This window comes from Ambystoma mexicanum, chromosome 1q (genome assembly GCF_040938575.1).
Source record: "Ambystoma mexicanum isolate Mex_15411 chromosome 1q, UKY_AmexF1_1, whole genome shotgun sequence".
NCBI lineage: Eukaryota > Metazoa > Chordata > Amphibia > Caudata > Ambystomatidae > Ambystoma > Ambystoma mexicanum.
The window spans coordinates 23,579,676-23,599,741 of NC_090922.1; the positions used below are offsets into that span (position 1 = coordinate 23,579,676).

Genomic DNA, 20,066 nt, shown 5'->3' on the forward strand with positions numbered 1-20,066 from the left:
CGGCACTGGCTGCAGAGCCAGGGACCCGCAGCCTGTGTGTCTCAGGGGTGCTGTTCTCCCAATTTCTATTAAAAAAGGTTTGCTCTTCCACGCCCATAAAATGTCTGCTGTATTCACCCTCCCTTGGCAAACAAAATTTTCATATGTTACTGTGAAACGTTTCCATGTATGACAACCACTCCACTAGTTCTCCCTCGCAGTTAAGCTCTTAGCAGGAACCAGAAGTAAAATAGGCCGTAAAGCGAACCAAGAGTGATAGACATAGAGAAAAACGTTTTGAAGTAAATGACATACAAGAGTCAGCCATTTTAAGAACACGATTTATTTTTCCCCCCCACCGATGCTAGGTACTTCAGACTAATGTCCTATATCTTCAATATCCTTTTAACGTCTTAATTATTTTTAACCATTCAAATAAATATATGTTCTTAGGGAGCCAACTAAAAATATATAAATATATTTATAAAGTTTTTACAAGCATTGAAAAGCACTAATACATAACTATTTTAGATGGGATCGTTTCGCAGTTGTGAGATGACTAACAAATGAAACTTGACCATGAAACGTCTGTCACGTTCACACGTTAATTATATTCCAAGATGGCCGTCAAGTTTTAGTAAGAATCTGACAGAAATCACGTAAAGCGTTGCAAGCCTCGAACTGAGATTAATCTTCCCCGGCGTCTTGAATTCAACGTTCTCCACCTCCGCCACTCCCAGCTGCTACTGATTGACTTTGTGGAGGAAAAGGGCGGGCTGTTCAGAAGCAGTTAAATGTGTGGCGCAGGGCTGTCACACCTAGTTGTGAAAGGTTTTCCTCCGATATGATCAACGCCTGCTTCCCAAAGAAGCTAATAAGATCTGTGACAGCAATGCTCTTTAAAAGCGTTTTATGAAAAGCAAACAAAACGTAGAACATGTAAAAAAAAAAGTGCTTAATTTGAGATGTGTGTTATGATACCACAACTGTATGAATGAAAGAATACTATTATAAGCAAGCTTGACTATTGCGTCAGGTTTTAAAGTACAAAGAGAGTTGTGCTATTGCAACACTTGGCGTTTTGGAACAGAAATGCAATTCGGGCGAAAGGAGAGCGCGGAAACTAGTAACATTTTCAGTGCGTGCTTGCTTTTCAACCACTAGCTAATAGCAGATAAGCGTGCTTCAATCTGTCATCGAAGAAAAAGGCTTCCAATGGGAACAATTATACATTTACACAATAAAATGTTCGGGTAATGTGTTCCGTTAACTGTTTGGGTAATATGAGAAGGGGAGGGGCTACCCAGAGGAGAGACATATCGAAAGGGAAAGAAGAGGGTGGGACTGGTGTCTGCTTTTTTTTTCTTCATTCGTTGACACCAACGCTGCCCGTTATCAACAGTGTAATTTGTATTCAACATTGTTTGTATCTGTAGGTGATATTTTTACACGTGAACCTTTACCCCGCGAAAGAAGCCTTGTACGAAAGGGCATGATGGGTTCGTGAAGGAATGAATGGCCGGCTCTGTGCTGATGCAAACCACAGTGCCTCTTTTACTTTGACGTTTTTGTTATTTTATTTTGAAACCAGCCTCTGATTTACATTTCTTTGAACGCTTTAGTATGGAGGAGCTAAGGAGATCGCAGTATTCCTGGTTGTTGGCAGCAATATTGGGTGAGATATTATCTAAATTCTTCAAAAGTCTGAACGGTATCAAATGCTAGAAAGCGCGAGCATACATGGCAATTCGATGCCGCACCGTAGGAGCATGATTTGGGTTGTCTGGCCCATATATTTGGTAACATTGGATGATTTAAACGCGAATGCATGTTATTTTTCAAGTATCTGGCTAAATAGCAGCACACGTTCATTAAACAATCGGATGAATAGCAGAACCTATGTTATTTTATGATATTTCCGAGAAACGAAGACTTTCTTCTCTAGTTTATTGGTCACATTTTAAACATTCCCCCCATTAGGGCTAATACGGTCAGTCCTATAAACAACAGTTGGACAAATAGTGAAGTGCAATTTATTTTTAAACGATTCCTGCCTCTCGCTTTGCATACTGTTTTGCCAGGTGTGTGTCTGTGTAGTTGGTGAGGGTGAGGGGGTCCACTGGCACTATCGTTTGCTTTTTCATAATACTGTGCTTTCAATTTATAATGTGCATAGTGTTGATGCACTACCGGCCCTGCGCAATTTGAAAAGGTGCAACATCAAGGTGGGATCGTGAAAATGGGGTTTCAAAAACTCATTTTGTACGTGATATGAGCATGAGCACATTAGCAATTCCTGTAAGTTAGGTGTGCCTGAAGAAAATTCAGACTCCTGTCCAAAAGGAAATATGCTACAGAAAAATGATATATTCTTCTGCCACATATAAAAGGCTAACTTTAATATCAACAATTAGAATGTATGTACATATTGCTAAATATTGGATACAACTTTAATATCAGCAATTAGAAGGAAAGTGCATATTGCTAAATTTTAGGTGCAAACAAGTGAAAAACTCCTACATATATGCAGGATAGAAATTAGACAATGAAAAAACATAACTGATCACATATTAAATACAAAATCACGTGTTTCCTATGAGGTGCAATCGCATAAAGAAATCAATATATAGAAATGTGAACTTCAAAATTTACTCCATAGATTTCCACAATATTCTTCTGTTTGCATTCCCTGTTTGTATAAAGCTCTTTGAAAATACAATGTGCAAGATCAACTCAAGTTTCGGCTTGTAGAGGTCTTGTTCTACAGTCCTCACCCTTCTTCAGGATCAATTAACTCATACTGTCATATCATTAATTTTATTGGCAATTTTGTTAGCCACTTATTTATGGCCATTTTGCCAAAATTGTTGATGCATAATTCCTAAAAAGGGACCTACTCTTTCCAACTGTCTCACAGATACCAACTGAGTGTGCAGTTTAATATCTTTGTTTAAAAAATGTAAGTCAAATAGTCACTTCTAATATAAAGATAATTCTAGCTGTAACTGAATATCCTGCAGCAATAATAGTACTGTCAGAAAGAAGATATGCTAGCATAGCCACTAAAACCTATTCATGCTGCTAAGAATGTTGTCACATAGAGGGGAGAATATTGAACAGAGTGCGTGATGTAGAGGGATTGTGCATGCTGAATTTGCTGCGCCAGGGAACCATCAGTGCCTCTTGAACATGAAAGGTTTTGTCTAATGTGTTGTAATACCCTTGACCTTGCACGTGTATAGTCTGGGAAATCTTTTCAAGTTTTTGAGGCTGCAAAATGGAGGTTTATTTATTTATTTGCATTTTTAAAGCGCTCACACAGCCCGCGGGCATCGAGGCGCTGTTACAGGAATTTTTTTTGAAAGTTGCGTAATTGTTTTTTTTTAGTCTTAGTTACGTATTTATAACATGCATAAATACCCAGAGGTTTCTAAGCGCGGACCAAACCTGTGTTGCTTCATATCTTCTTGCTTCCAAGGCGAACATGTTGCCGCTGAGCTATCCTCCCGGGACATACCATATACGGATTAATAGGTAACTAGTGGGTCCCACTTTGGGACAATCTCAGGTTTGCATACTGCATGCTGTTACAGATTATTACTTTAACTCAAGAGACTCTGGGAGACTTCTCATGTTTTTGGATAATTATCCGCGGTTCATCTGATGGATGAAAAAGGTTTGGTTGTGATAGGTAGCATGGGTTTATGGAAAAATGTTGTTTTGCATTTAAAACAAAAGATGGGCACACTTTTTACCCTCAAAATAATTCAAAAACGAAATTACTGAAAAACCAAAGAGGAGCATCAAGCGTAAAGTAAAGATGAAATGCAGAAAGTATGACTTCCAAGATTATAGTACTACTTTTCATTTTTTATCCAGATATTTTTCGGGGGTTGAGCACATTAATGTTTGCAATTTGAGTTTTCCTATATGAGCAGGTGTGCTCACAATAACCATGGTCAGCAGTAGTCTTTACCTTCACATCCATTGATATAGTCCTTTGGTGGGGATTGTTGCTCCTCCTCCGTGGCGGAGGCAGCTTTTGGTGCCGGGGTACTGGGGATCCTAATGAGGTTCTTTTTATTATAAATTATACTAGATCACTTGTGGCTGTGATCTTTTCATTGGAGGAGCGTCAATATTTTCCATGAACGTATGTGACTGATCAAGATTAGTGAGCAAGCCCGAACATATGTGAGTGGGTTCGGTGGGTGGTGGTTAACCCAGGGTTTATTTATTAAATAAGTTTAAATGGAGCTTTTTACAGCAAAACTTGTATACAAACTGGGTAAAAAGCCATACAATTTAAAATCGGTTCTGTGAAATAAACTAGCAGAGGAATGCCAGGTTTTAAACAGCACACAGGAGCATTGTACAACATTTCATAATGCCAGAATGTCCAATGCGATGCAAGTGTTTTTGGTGTAATATATTCCAGCATTGATTTTTAAAACAATTCCCCATGCTGCCTGTGACCCAGTATATGGCAGTATTGCCATTGTTAAACACTTTAATAATGCTGATCAGCTGGCAATATATGCCAGTATTGCCACTGTAAAGCACATGTTCATTATGCTTCTGTCTACTATACGTGCTAGCACCGCCTTGTAAAACACTTTTTCATGCTGCATGTGTCAAAATATATGCACTCATTGCCACTGTTAATCACTTTAAGGGTGGTGCCAAGAATAACCAATATCCACATGTAAAAGTAAATCCTATTCATGGGGTTGGGCCCTCACATTGCCCCTCAACACGCATTATGTTTCGTGTTCATGTACCGTGCCCTGTTGCCCCTTGCATGCTCTCTTGGTGCTCTGACAGATCTGCAATGGAAGGAGTTGTGGGGGGCTGTTTGTTAGTGGGATTGAGAGGGAGGAGTGCAAGAGAACTTGCTGTTGACCGCCTCTGTTCGGAAAAAAGTCACTGAGCGTTGGTGCGTTTTTGGTTTGTAGCCATCATGTGGTGGTGTTATGTTTGTGCAAGCGTGCTTTGTGTATGCTTGTGTTTGATTTCATGTTGGGTGCTGTGAGGTGTGTGCGGTTTGTGGTGTGGTAGAGGTAGGGTTACGTTCAGTTTAGAGTTTGACGGTGAGTGTACAGAATATTGAGTTTTTAGAATGGTTAGTTATGTGCAATACGTTTCCTACTCCCCAAAACTCATCTAAGTGCGACACATTTCCTTATCCCAAAATCCATCTAATTGTGCCAACTGAATGCAAGGAGAGGGCAGCCTTGCTGACTGGCTTCTGGTCACGAGACCACAGTTATGTGGTCTTGTACTGTGCACTGCTGCCGCTTGCATGGTCTCTTGGCTCTCGCGGATTTGAGAGGAAAAGGGCTGCAGGGTTTGCCAGTGGGATACTGCGGGAGAAGCGCATGAGCTTTCATGTTCAGTTGGTAGCTTCAGTTTGGGTTTTATCCAGACTCCATTCAAGATTTACCTTTGACTTATATCTAAGGCCACTGCATAGATCATTTGTTGGCATTTCCAAGTTTGACAGTGTGCACCTTTTTAACATCCCAGGTTTCAATACACTGGCTACCCTCCGACAAACCTAGGCTCAGTGCATTGGCCATTCAAATTTTTATTTTTTTTGCAATAGTGAGTGTTTCCTGTTTGGGACTGTGGGCCTCCTGTTTGCTGTATCCTGCTTGCTCCTGAAGTCTATCCTTGCTTCCTATTGTAAACAGTGAGGAGGGGCAAAACCATAAAAGCTGTTACCTGGGCAGACCGGGGACCATACCGGACGCGGAAAAGAATCTTCCTTCCACTAGGACAATGGAATTGGAAGCTGAGCCGATTTGTGTCACCTGACCCTTGCGCCAGACGCGCCTCTGCAAAAATCATGCCTTGCTGCTGAGGTAATATACACGAGAAGACAAAATGTCAGTGGGGAGGAAGAGGTAAGTGCACACCATATAGCGAGTCACAGCTCCTTGCATGGGAACCCTCGAAATAGAGTGCGAGGAGAGGTGCTTTGTAAACCAATACAGAACTTGATCAAGAGAGGCGGGGCTTGCGTAAGGCAGCGCTTGCAACAATTCAAATACTACTTGTCGGACGTCTAATTCTCGTATGTCTGTCAGAGGGCCAATATACGTACCGACACGCAATGTATCCTCATTTGCGGCCTTGACCAGCCGAGCGGTAGGAGTGGCTGTTATACCCTTGTCGGCTGTGCTCCCTGAGCTGTTACCAGAGATCGTCTGTATTCAGCCCAGCCTCTTTGAAATGGCAAATGATTTACTGCTGCCACTGCTCTGTCTTCTGCAAAGCGACGGGCGTGCGCTTACTGGCAGGCAGCACAGCCACAGCTGCAGAACGGAGAGATCCCTCAGAGTGATGCCGCTGATAACACCTCGATGGACTCATGCAACCCATTGTGCCAGGGATTTAGCCATTCATAATTGGAACAATGAAACGGAGCGAGCCACCCATTGTTCTGACGATCTTGAGGGCATATCTATGGAGCAGTGTTTAAACCAGTCAAGTTTAAAAAGAGGTCCCATCGCAGGGTCTAATAAAACAATGGCTCCCCACAGATCCAAACAATTCATATCAGGGACACTAGCTCAAAGAATTGGCTTTGGTATATCGAAGAACAATGTAATCTCTACGATCACCTCACAAAGAATAGGTGAAGCAAAGAGCATCTCCGAAGTTCAAGAAAACTTTAAAGTTGTCCTTCTCATGCACTCAAAATCAGGTGACCTTCCAAATGAGTACGAAGGCATCAAGGAAGCCACACCATCTCGGCGCAACTCATTAGCAGTTGCTGACAAGTTAATCTGTGATATAGCTGAAATATCAGCAGAATGGAGAACAACCAAGTAGATGAACAAAGAACCTCTGCACAACTTGAAACCTATACTCTCAAACCAGTTACCTCGAACACCAAGGGAAACGTAGAAGAGCCGACTCGATCACTCCACCAGGCATTAGATGCTCATAAATCAGACGAAGGGAGAACAGCTCAAACACATTGAGAGCGCTTCTTTCCAAGTTCTGTCGGTGAAAGAGTGGATGCGAATAAAGAGTCTATATCAAAATCGGAAGACTCATGTGATTCTTCATTCAGAGCGATTTTCCAAAGGTTAGATGCTCCATATGCTGCAGAAAACCATGTGCTAAATCTGAAGGATCAAATTAAAAAAAGATCACAGCAAGTTATGCACAAATTGAATCCGAACATCATGTCAGCACTAACAATATCACCAGCTCCATTTTCAAAGATTTATGAGCATATAAAAGAAAATTATAAAGACCAAAGTACTTTAACGACCATGATGCATTCAAAGCTCACAAACATTGAAACATTCATGGCGGTGCTTCAAACAAAATAAATGAAGACAGACCGAACTGACCAGGTTCAAAAGTCATTAGTCGAACAACTTAAAAACAATGGCGAAGATAAGAAACTAATGGCAGAAGAGGCGGGAGAAGCACTTCTCTTATTAAAAATGACCAAAAATAAGGACAACAACAAAACAAAGTAGAACTAACAGATAACTGCAAAAGAATCCAGCAAGAGGCAAAGCTTTCATGCCAACAAAAGAAAAAGTCAATTACTCAGACAGAAACGTCATAGTCAATAAATGACGAACTGGGCGCTCAAAGAACACACAGATTACCCATCTTGACGTTATGCAACTCCAATAACAATGAGGAAACAGCATCATCATAATACCCACAAACTATCAAAATGATTAAACTCTGCAAGATATTTCCCACAATGGAAGACCAGGGACCATTTAATAGACCTCTGCAGATGCTGAAGGTAAAGTGGGAAATCCGATAGCTTTAAGTCCAAAAATCACTAACACATTTAATCCGTTGCAATTGACCAATTTTTCAACACTGTAAACCTCGACAATGGACCACATGTGAAGCTGAAACTGCTCCGGCTAAGAAACCAAAAAACCTTGCTAAAGGGAAATAGCCTAACTGTAACAGTGTGCAGAAATTTCTATGCAACCTGAAGTCATACTCGACGGAAGCAGAAGAATAAACTACATAAATTAACAAGAACACCTCAGCAAAGTCATGTAAAAAGAAACAGGAAACTTTCATACAAAAGAAGAAAGGATATTCTCCAACTACGATGAACATCTCGTCGGATGACATGATAAACCTGCTGAACTTATCAGCACATAACATCGACCCTGAAATTGAGGAACCACAGATCAGGAAGAGTCGGTTGTATCAACATACAACATAGACCCTGAAAGTGAAGAATTACAAGATCAGGAAGAGTCGATTAGAGCAGCCACAAACCAGCCTGAAGAACTCGAAGATAATGACAGGCCGAATCGCAATGTTGTGCTAGAGAAAAACCACAACCATCCTTTAAAGAATGACTTCCTCACTCTAGCTGAAAAGAGACCAAAAAATCGAACCAAAGCTTCTCGAAGAGCTGCGCCACGACAGAGCTGCGAATCTTGATCGAAAGCCCTGCGAAGTGAAACCTCTAGAAGACTAGGCCATCAGGAAGAAGGAATTGCAAAGTGACACAGACAATCGGTAGCGACTCCTTCCTTGCACCGCAACACATCAACTCAGGCAGAGAAACCCTGAGAATATGAAAGCACAGGCTTTGGCAACAAAGAAAGAAAACATGGAAAAACAGCACCTACGAACAACCAACTAATATTGGAATGCATCTTGTCAGTAAACGACGGATTGATTTTGAACCATCAAAATGTGTTACTTTTTCTCCATCATGTACCAGTCCTATGAGCAATCGAGTCAGATGACATTCCTACAACATGACAGCATGCGCTTACATATACTTACATATACAATCTAGGTTGATTTACGATCTACTGCTCTGCGCCTCTGTCATTACTTCCACTAGGATTCGACATTGTGGAAATCTAACACAAACCAAGTCAAGATGAAAAATCAAAAGAATCTATCGGAGATAAAGAAGCCTTAACAAAAGATTGAGACGAAAAGCCTGCAAAAAGTGCTCCAAAATGAAGAAAAAAAACCCCACAAAGATTGTAATGACCAATTGCACACAATGGAACAGAGTGGTTAAAACTTCAAAGAACAAAACAAGTGATGAGCATGCTGCTCCATTGAAAATCACAATCAATTGTTCCAATAAAGAGAACCAACAAAGATTCGAGTTTGGTAGTCCCAGTCCAAAAACAAGAAACGTGGAGTTGGCTAGCTGAGGCACTCTGCTCTGGAAAGAAGAGCTAACGCCCAGAACCGCAACAAACAACAACTTGCCTAATTGGATCATGGAACACCAGAGGATTCACGCACTTATTTTCTAATGATGGGCGCAATTTAAATCGGTTTGACATCCTATGCTTTCAGGAAACATGGTTGTCTCTTAACACTTATAAAAAATGGAACTGGACTCTGAGTCATAAAAACTGAAAATTTAAGTCCATACATTCAAATAACCGTCCTGGATTTAGCTAAAGAAATGGGACTTTCGGACAACACTATAGCGATCATGAACCACATAAGGCAAAGGGCATCACTCAATTTATCAATCAAATAACCACCATGATCGATCACTTCAACACCTGAATAATGAATCCTATCTTACTGGTATTTGGCGATCTAAACATCAACTGTCTAATCCTAGACGAAGAAGTCAACAATAAACCAGATACCAGAGCAAACACGGCTGAGATCTGGATGGAAGAAATGGAAGCAAGAAATATTTCCATCTTGAACGGCCAAACACAGGGTGATATACCTCCACATGCTACTTAGAAAAGAGGAACTCAGGAATCCATGTTGGATTACTTCTTTATTTCAGAAAGAGCAATAGAGGGAGGTGTAGACTCCCTTCAAGTAACACCAACAAAGAACAGTGTTCATGATCTATTGGAACTTAGGTGCAATCTTCAGATATCCCACAGTCAAAATCTCTGGTAAGCAGCAGTGACGGTAGAGCATGGCAGAAACAGATCATGTCTAAACGCAGTTAAGGTGAGCAAAATCAATAACATCTAGCTGTGGAAAAGCTAAAGTTGACTACCTGCCGCTTTTGGATCAATACACAGAAATCCAGCAAGAAAGTCGAAGATGTGGCTTTAAATCGATGCATTCGATCCCGAAATACGGATACGAAAAAGAGATCTGCGAAAAGAGATCAGACTAACCGCAGATCTGCGGTCTGTAGAAGGAGTCATCATGAAGGATAAACTCAAACAAAAATACAAAAACTGGCTAACCTCCCATAAACACTCAACTCAGCAACGTGATGCAGAGCACATTATGCAAGCTCTCTCCAACAGAAACGCAAGAGACTTTTGGCGGCTCATAAATGACCTAAATGATCCACAGCAAGCGCGGCAAAACAACATGGTATCAGAAGAATCTTGGGTTAAACATTATGACAATCTATATAAAAAAAAAACTTTAGACCTGCAACTGCCAAATGCTGATAAGTGGGAAATTGACTTAGAAAAAGACAACATTCTATAAAAAAATCTTAAATGTCAGTTTCTTCAGAGCGCCTGGCCGAGACAACAGATCAGATGTTAAAAGAATCTCCTGAAAAATGGGCCGAGCTCTGTATGATCTTATTTTCACGAATAATAGAAAATACGAAGCTCATGGAAAAGCGCAATTGTGATGCCGATATACAAGAAAGAATAAGAATATCGCCCAATTGTGCTGGGAATGTTTTTGCCGCCTTGTTACAAACAAAAATGACGTCCTGGATCAACACCTCGCACAAATATGATGGCAGACAAACAGGATTCATATGGGGAGTGGGCTGTGGACTCAATCTACTCTTGATTAACCTACTAAAAATCAACGCAATCAAACAAGTAACACAAATTTACTTGCCTTCATAGATCTAGCTCATGATTTCGATAACATTGAGAGCTGTTGTGTAAATTAAAAAAAAAAAATTGAATTGTCCAATAAGTCTTGGCAATGAAGGCCTTGCATTCAGAATCAGAAATAAAAATCCACCTAGATCAATCTGGTCTTCTATCAAAATTGATCAAAACATACAGAGGCTTGAAACAGGGCTGCCCACTAGCGTCACTCCTGTTTTAATTTGTTTATATCAGATCTTGGGGATGCGCTGAAAAGTTACAACTCATTTCCACCAAAAATCAATGGAGAATCACTGGGAAGGATTCTATATGCCGACAACCTTGTGTTATTAGACCAAACACCAATCGGCTTACAAAGGAAATGGAACTTACTCTAAATTTACGTCGAGCATAATGGTCTAAACATCAGCGCCAACAAATCGGAGGTACTGACAATGCAAAACCTAAAAGGCAGGAAAAAAACAAAAAGGGTTTCCATTGGCGCCTAGGGAAAGAAACATTGGAACAAGTGGACTCAATAAGATACGCATCAGTTCAAGCGCAAATGACTTCCCATGGGTGACTACCATTAAGGCTAAAAGTAAACAACTAACAGCACAGGGAATCACAATCTATAAAAAATGCAACACATTTTCCATGCTACTGGCAATATCTTTTTACAAGCTTTTTACAAGCAGAAAGTGGTTCCTGCCCTACTTCATGGTGCTGATTGCGCATTAAGTTGTCCCTGGTGCCTGTGGTCATCCCTGGAAAAAAATCTGGCAAACACTACTCTTTCTCCCAATAAGCCTCCCTACTATCATAAGGTACGAATTGGGATTGGTTTCCATAAACGCCCGAGTGATGTGGAGTGCATTTTGCTTTACAGGAAAATAATCATGGTTGACACGCCTAACATATTACGATCTGACTGCAAATACAAAACCAAACAATCTAAGAGAATGGTCGGACCAATGCCTCAAAATACTAAAGGACATCAATATCCTCGGGAGGATAGCTCAGGGGCAACGTGCTCGCCTTGGATGCAAAACGACAAGGAGCAACACAAGTTCGATCCCCGGGTCCGCGCTTAGAAACCTCTGGGTATTAAGCGCGTTATAAATAACCTATCATATCATGCAGTACTTGCATGATTACACTTCAGACCAATCCTGAGGCAGTAAAAAGGAAACTTTGTAACCGAGATTGGTCGGACACAGTCGACCAAGTGCACAAATATAAACTGTTCAATAATGTGTGTGGAGAAACAAAATCCATGAACAAACTGCCTAAATACCTGGAGACATTCCCTAATTAACATCACCGGAACCTATTCATAAGATTACGCCTCAACCTATTTCTTTCAAAAGAAATCCTCGAGAGCCGAAAGATCATGCTATTCATGGATGACAAGTGCCGGTTCTGTCAAAGATCAGCCGAAACACTAAAACATCTTACCCTGTTTTGTCCTGAACTAAGATCATTAAGAACACAGCACTTAGGAGACCTCATCTCAGAAAGACCCTTGTTAACTGGAGAGGAGTGGTGCAAAATCATCTGCGAGGGTCACAACATAAAATTGAGCTTTACTCATTTTCTTACATTACATCTTCAAATTAAAAGAGAATGGACACAAGTAAGACTTACTCAGAGAAATTCGATGCCTTGGTAATGTAAGGACATGTAGACTCTGAAAAGTCTTAAAAGCAGTTTTCTTTTTAAAAGCTTGTAATAAACTAAAACTAATAAACTCTTTTAAAAAAAAAAAAGATTGTGATTTTGATTGGTCATAACAACCATAAAAATTCAAAATTCATTTTTGCAAATAGATATCATGATAAAAACAATTGCGTTCAATAATTACAATTATATTTCAGTATCTAATCGCAACCTAAAACAAAATTTTAGTACATCTCGTTAGAAACATTTACAAGAAGCAGCCTTATTTTAGTTTAAAAAGTATGTCTTAGCGGTTGTGCCATTATCACCACCTTGTTCAATGCAATCCTGCGTACTGCAGCAGTTTAACCACTCCAATAGTTACTACCATTTCCTCCTCATTACAGACTCGGCAGAAATCTCCCACTGCTACGTAGTCCGGATTATGCACCAATTGACCCAACTACTGTCTGCGCTTAATCTGCAATCTGGGACATGCCACCAGAACATGTTCCCTTGTCTGCATCACCTCCTTATTACAAAAGTCACACCCAACTATCTCCTCCTTGAGAGGTGACCTAATCGAGCGTATTTCACACATGTGGAGCGGATTTATTCTTATTTAGAAACTGGTGGTGCCAGTACCCATTCGGCAACTTCTTTAGGTACCTTGGGATTTCCTCCAGTGGTTTATCAAGGGCATTTAGACTTTTATGCAGTTTTGATGATCTCATCTTTGAGATGTGTGCATCCAATCACAACTAAACAAATGTTTTTTCACTGACATTGGATTCACAACTAGATTGTCAACTGATTGATCACAGCCGCCCAGCACCTGATCCTCCAATTTCTTAAACTTCATTGGTGGACCAAAAGAAGAGCGCATCCTACCCTCTGCAAGGTTGTGATAAAAATAGCCTTTCTCAGACACCAACAGCGTCCTGTATATCATCAGGATCCTCACCTCCAATTGGGAACCCAAGTCCTTAGACCCAACACGAACGGAAGCACTGCAATCGGCTCATACTGGGTAGACTTAAGGCTCGCTTCCATACCACTGACCCTATTCAAAGATCTTGTTTTAGCCTTCAGCCCCATACCATATGAGAGTTTTGGTATCACCTTCATCTCATAGTAAGTCAACAGGATCGGATTGCAAAACGAGAGAGCTTTGAGTTGAATTTCTTCATTTGGGTGGCTAATTGCGTTGCTTTTGCCATGTTACGCAATGTTAGAAAGCCCAGGTTGTCCCCTGAATCTAGACCCAAAGCCTAAATAGGTGAAACCCAGAGAGGGGTGTACTTTAGACTCCCCAGTAAACCAACTGTAACCCATTGTTTTGTTGACACAATGAAACCTGATGATACTGGTCTTCTTCTCATTCCGACTGAGTTCGTTTTTAGAAGAATAGTCTCTAATCAGATCCAGCTGGTTCTGCAAGTCCACAGGGGCTCTATCCAAAAGAATCACCCCTCAGCATATGTGAGGTAGGGTACAGTCATCGTAGATATTCTTGGTGGGGCAAAAAAGGATCTTGATAGAAATTCCCTCAGATCTGACAGATTGAACAGACAGGGAGCCAAAATGCAGCCCTGACGATGTCCCCTTTATATTGATACACTCCGTCAGGGCACCTGTTAAACGGGATATCATATTGTGCCTCCTTTATTGTATATATTGACCTAAGCCCAGTCGCTCTGCGAAGAAATCCACGTTACAAAGTTCAGATCTTAGATTGACTTAGCAGCCATTTTAAGTCCATCCGCCATTTTGATTTCCACTCCAAAGTAACTCTGTGTTCTAAACTGGTGGACAGTGTTTTCCGCTTGTAACTGAGCCGTCCTGACCTTTGTGCACAAGTTAATGTCTAAACTGTCTGTTGGCCGAATGTTTGGGTTGAGTAAAGAGACCTTGTCCCATGTCTGACTTGTAGAGAGAGGATTACCTGCGCCAACAATTCCGATTCGCGGACATACATCAACTACAATGCTGTCTAAATACTGAATGTGGACACTTGTTGAACTACATTGTATGGGACATGTGTTAAGGCTTATTGTTAGATCCAAGAATACACTGTTGCCATTGTGATTTGTTAGTGTGTAAACCGAAGATGATCCACATGCATATAGTTGGACAAACTAGAAGGGAACTCGGCACGAACTCTAGACCGAGTATTATTAACCTGTAGGGAGGTTGGACATTATGATTGGAAATGTATGAAAAGCAGAACTGTTTAGATGTCCAGTACCTCTCACTCCTCACACCGAAAGGGCTGGTATTCGCTGTGATGTACTGAGGGCCAGATAGCTATCTGATACTTTGTTTCTTTGTAAACTGTACAGTATAGAATAAAGATCTGTGAATCTTTATAGCCCGTGTTTGGTGTATTTCCTTTTAGGGTACTCAGCCTCGATATTTCCTTTTGCTTTTACAGATGGCGCTCGAATAGGTACCCTCAAGATTGATGCCAGCTCGTTGAAGGTTGACGCGGCTATCGGACCGGGATCGGACGGTGTAAAAAGGGGGCCCCTTTCTTGGATGAGACGCGACACCTCAGCGCTGCACGATCTGATCCCTGGACGGTGAGCCCGCGGTCCGAGACGGCATCATGACGAGGGTCCATATATCGAGGCGGGCAGATTTGCCGAAATCACCAACCACGTGGGACCTTAGTTAGAACTTTGAAATCCGATCGGACCTCCTTAGGATTTGATCAGGTGAGTCGTGACCCGATTCTTTTTTTAAAAAAAAACTTTTCTTTATTGGCAAGGAACAGTAGCAGGTGCAGAACACATTACATGGGCAATTAGCATTTTACATTTAAGACATTTAGCATGAGCAATACATGAGTAATATCCGGGCACATTAACAGAGGGCAAATTGAGTCTACCGGAGTTGCTCAGGGTCCGGATTGCGTATCCGCCCGGTCCGGCAACGGGGGCGAGGATCGGATCTCTAAGTCAGCTTTGTTGTTCAAGTAACTACAAAACTCTGTCGACACATTTTTGGGGCAAGCATTCATAGGCATATTCAAGAATTGATGTAGTCCTCTTCACACATTTGTGTCCAGGCCCAATGTAGGGGGAGCGACGCTTCCAGCACTGTAAGATACATCTTTTAGCCACTATGGCCCCAACATTCAAAAACTTGGCAGCCTTCTTTGCCCCAGTTCCCTCCCATAGCCCAAACAGCACAGCAAGAGGGTTGGGATCAACCCGGAACCCCACCATGTCCGAGAAGTCCTCCAACACAGCTTCCCAGAACGGGGCCAGTGCCCTGCAGGACGAGAACATGTTAGTATGGTCAGCTTCACCAGATCTGCATTTCGGGCATACGTGGGGTTGGTTACGTGTGAATTTCCCAACCCTATGAGGGGTGTAGTACAGGCGATTGAGAAGCTTATATTGCATGCATCTGAATCTGGAATTGAGGGAGACCTTAGGTGTATGCATGCACATTTTGGCCCACATAGTATCAGTAATCGCCAACCCTAGTTCATGCTCCATGCGTCTCAAAGTTTGTGGGATGGTACAGCCGATTTTGCCATAAGTAGTTTACATAGGGCAGATGTTATGCCCTTGCCTCCTGCAGAGTTAGCTATATAGCAAATCTCAGGGGATTCAGGCGGTTCATCTGGATGTGAGGGCCACATTGCACATACTGCTGCTCTAAACCTGAAGTATTGTAGCAGCTCCAATGCTGTTTTCGAGTGTCCCGGCCGCCATGTCTGTGGGGTGATGAATTTCCCTTCCGGGAACAGGTCAGAGAGCGCCCGATACCCTAGGTCCAGCCAGTGTCGAATGAGGAGTTTGTCTTGTGTGGGGGCAAGGCCAGGGAATAACCATATGGATAGCCACTTGTAGTACGGCGGCATTCAGAGTGGGATTGCAGAATTACTGGATCAGCTGGGGGGTCAGTTTGGTAAGAGTAGTAGAGGATTAGGGACATAACATTCACCTCCTCACTTGCGAGAATCTCAAATTTGACATGGGGGGGGGGGAGGGTCCGGAAATGTATACCAATGTGTTGCGTGCTGGGCTTGCGCGGCAATCCAGTAGCGAATGAGGTCCGGGGCGTTGAATCCCCCTTTCTCGTAAGGTAGCATCATGTGTTGCCACTTCCTGCGGACGGCGCCAGAGGGCCATAGGAACTGGGCACACTCAGCGTGCAGGTTTGTGAAATAATGCTTCCCAGGCCAGAGCGGGACATTAGAAAATAATTATAGGAGCTTTGGAACTATTATCATTTTGATTAGGGACAGCCTTCCTGAGAGGGACAGGGGGAGGTCACGCCACCTCGACATCTTAGATTCTGCTTATTCCGCGGTGGCAATATAGTTGTCAGCCAGTAAGGAGGATCTCGATAGGGATACCTGGACCCCGAGATATTTGATGCCTCCTGGGGACCACCGGAGTGGGAATTCACATGTCGGTTTGGGGAGTTTTGGCTGTGAGAGGAAATATGTCTGACTTGGTGTAGTTTATAGTGAAGCCCGAGAATGTACCGATTATTGTTATCTCGCGGATGATCGGGTCTAGATGGACGGAGGGGTCTCTGACATACAGGAGTATATCATCCGCGTATAGTGATATGATTTCGGGTGTTTCACGCAGGCATATTCCTTTGCGGGTATGTTTGTCTCTTACACTATCAGCCATAGGTTCGATGGCCATTGCGAATAATAAGGGGGAGAATGAGCATCCCTGGGGTTTTCCCCTATGAAGGGTGAAGGGAGCCGACGCTCGAGAGTTGACCAGAACTCTGGCCACTGGATTTGTATACAGCAGTTTAATGTAGGAAAGCATGTGCGGGTCGATTCCCATTTTCTCCAGTACCGCCCACATATATTGCCAGGAGACCATATCCAATGTCTTTTGGGCATCAAGTGTGACGGCCACCGCGTTAGCTTTAGGGTCGATTCTAGAGATGACGTTAAATAATCGTCGAATATTTAAAGCAGTGGAGCGGGCAGGGACGACGGCGATTTGATCTGGGTGGACTAGGTGTGGCATGATAGGGAGGAACCTGTTCGCGATGACCTTGGCAAATATTTTGGTGTCTGTATTTATAAGGGAGAGAGGTCTATAGGAGCCACACTCGTCCGGGGGTTTGCCCGGTTTGGGTAGCACAGTTATAATCGCCTTGCGCAGGGATTGGGGGAAAGTTGATGCCATGCAGGCGCAGGGTCAGTAGGGCAACATGTTCTTGATAAAATTCAGCGGTAAGGCCATCTGGGCCGGGAGCCTTGCCCTTAGGAAGGGCTGAGATGGCCACGGTTATCTCGTCGGGGGTAATGGGGCCATCTAGCTGCTCTTTGATGGAGCGGGATATATAGGTCATGGGGATTTGATCCAGCAGGAGGCTGAGGTCCTGTGGGTTGTGCTTGCGCTGTGGACCGTAGAGGGCGGTGTAAAAGTCCGCAAAGGTCTCAAGGATGGATTGGTCAGACCGGAGCTGTAAACCGCCGCCATCCCTGATACTGTCGATTTCGGGTTCTGCCCCCCTCAATTCAGGCCAGCCTGGCCAGGGTTCGACCGGGTCTTTCCCCCTCGCCATATTTCCATGCCGCAGCGGGTCGGGCATAGTAACGTACCTCCCTGAGGGCATGCGACTCAAAGGATTCTAATTCCGACCTTATCTGCGTCAATATGGATGGGGTGGGGGCGGAGATGTATTGCCGCTCAAGTTCCGAGTTTAGCTTCGGAGCATTGTAGGGAATTCTTGATGTCTTTTAGGACCCCTGCCTCCCTGGAGATGCACATCCCCCTAATAAAAACCTTGAAGGCCTCCCACCGGGTTCCATCAGTTGTGTCATGACGCTTGTTGCTGTCGGAAAATGTGTTAATGTCTGCAAGGATATCAGCTCTGAAGACTATGTCCTGCTGTGCCTCTGATTTGAAGCACCAATTGGAGTGTTGAGGGCGGGCAGGTCGCAATGTGATCTCGAGTGTCACCGGGGAGTGATCTGAAAGTGTGCATGGTAGTATCTGCATGTCAGAGGTTTTCCCCATTAGCCCAGTTGATATGAGGAATAGGTCTATTCTAGAGTGGCTATCATGCACATAGGAATAGAAAGTGTACTCCCTAGTGAGTGGGTGGAGCGCTCTCCAGGCGGCACATAGACCAGCGGAGGCCATGTGTGCGTGGAGCCGATAGGCGGCTCTGGACATAGTTCTGGTTGCAGTGCCCGATCTGTCTAGCACATTATCTAAGATAAGGTTCATGTCCCCTCCACCCCCAATGATTGGGATCCCAATATACCTCATGAGCAGGGTGGCCACACAATCAAAAAATTCGGGGTATCTGTATGTGGAGCGTATGTGTTCACCAATAGACACTCTGTGTTGGCTAGCATGAGAATCACGCACCTACCCCCTGGGTCTATGTGGCTTGAGCGCAAGGAGAATTGCACTGACTTGTGAATCAGGGTTAGGACTCCCCTGGACTGAGAGGAGTAGGTGGTGTAAAATTTGTTGGCGCCCCATGACGGTGCCAGGGAGGATGAAAGGTGGCCAAGAGCGTGAGTTTCTTGTAAGAGGAGTATTTTGATCCCATGCCTCTGGGCGTATGCAGTTATCCTACGGGCCTTTGTGAAATTGCTTAACCCCGTATGTTCCACGTCACTAGCCCAACGGCCATAGCACAATTTTATGGGGCGTCCCAGCAGCGCGCGGCATCGCTCATTGACCATGCGATAAATGCTGATGCACTAACGCACCCTTCTGCTCCCCAAGCCACAGTTTCCTTGCCATTTTTTGCACAACATCCCACAACTGTACCCTCACTGCCCACCCCAACCCAGCAGTGTAACAGTACCCACCCAAGAGCCAATAACCTGCCGAACTTGGCATTGCAGCTGCAGCGGGGGTCGCTACTGCCGTTTAACCAATTTAGCTAAAGGAATGGTGCGGTTGCACCGTAGAGCGTACAGCGGTAAGTAACATCACAATTACAGAGGAACAATTGTGTCGAATTGTGACTGGCTAAAGGAAAACAGGATGCAGAAGACAATGAGTTGTAACCGTGGTGAGATAAAGAGCAAAAAGGAACCATTCAGCTATGCCGCCACAGAGCGCGGCCCCACCAGCGCAGCAGGAAGGTGCCCTCACGAGAAGGGAGATGGGCGGTGTATGTGGTGGCGCATTGGGGGCCCATCCGCGGCAGCCGGCACTTGTAACCGCAGTCATTGTTTATTGGTTCGTCCACAGGGTCAGAGAGTGGAATGTGTGATTCAATAAACTTTACTGCCTCCTCTGGGACCGTGAAAAAGTACAGTTTGTTGCGATGGGTGAATTTCGAGCGTGCCGGGAAGAGCATGGCGTATTCAATTTTCCTTTCCCTAAGCATCTTCTTCACACCATTGAACTGCCTCCGCTCCATTTGTACGCTAACGGAGAAATCTGGGAAAATTCGGATGATCTGCGACTCCAGTCTCAGTTCTCCCTTCTCATGGGCCAGGCGCAGTATATGGTCCCTATAGCTGAGGACCTTAGCGATAATTGGCCTGGGGAAGTCACCCGGTTCAGGGCGGGGGGCCAGCGCCCAGTGAGCACGCTCGATCGTAAAGAACAGCGTGAGTTGGGGGTTATCCAGGAGGTCTCTGAGGAGGTTTTCAACAGCCTGTTCCAT

General features: G+C 43.5%; 1 protein-coding gene across 1 annotated transcript in view; it reads left to right on the plus strand.

Annotated features, from left to right (window-relative positions):
* Positions 1–1,276: 1,276 nt before the first annotated feature.
* IGSF8 (immunoglobulin superfamily member 8) overlaps positions 1,277–20,066 on the plus strand; it is a 395,119-nt gene continuing 376,329 nt past the window's right edge. Inside the window, exon 1 of the mRNA XM_069635441.1 lies at positions 1,277–1,654. Coding sequence (XP_069491542.1) covers positions 1,603–1,654 — 52 coding nt within the window. The 5' untranslated portion in view covers positions 1,277–1,602. The remainder of the gene's footprint in view (positions 1,655–20,066) is intronic.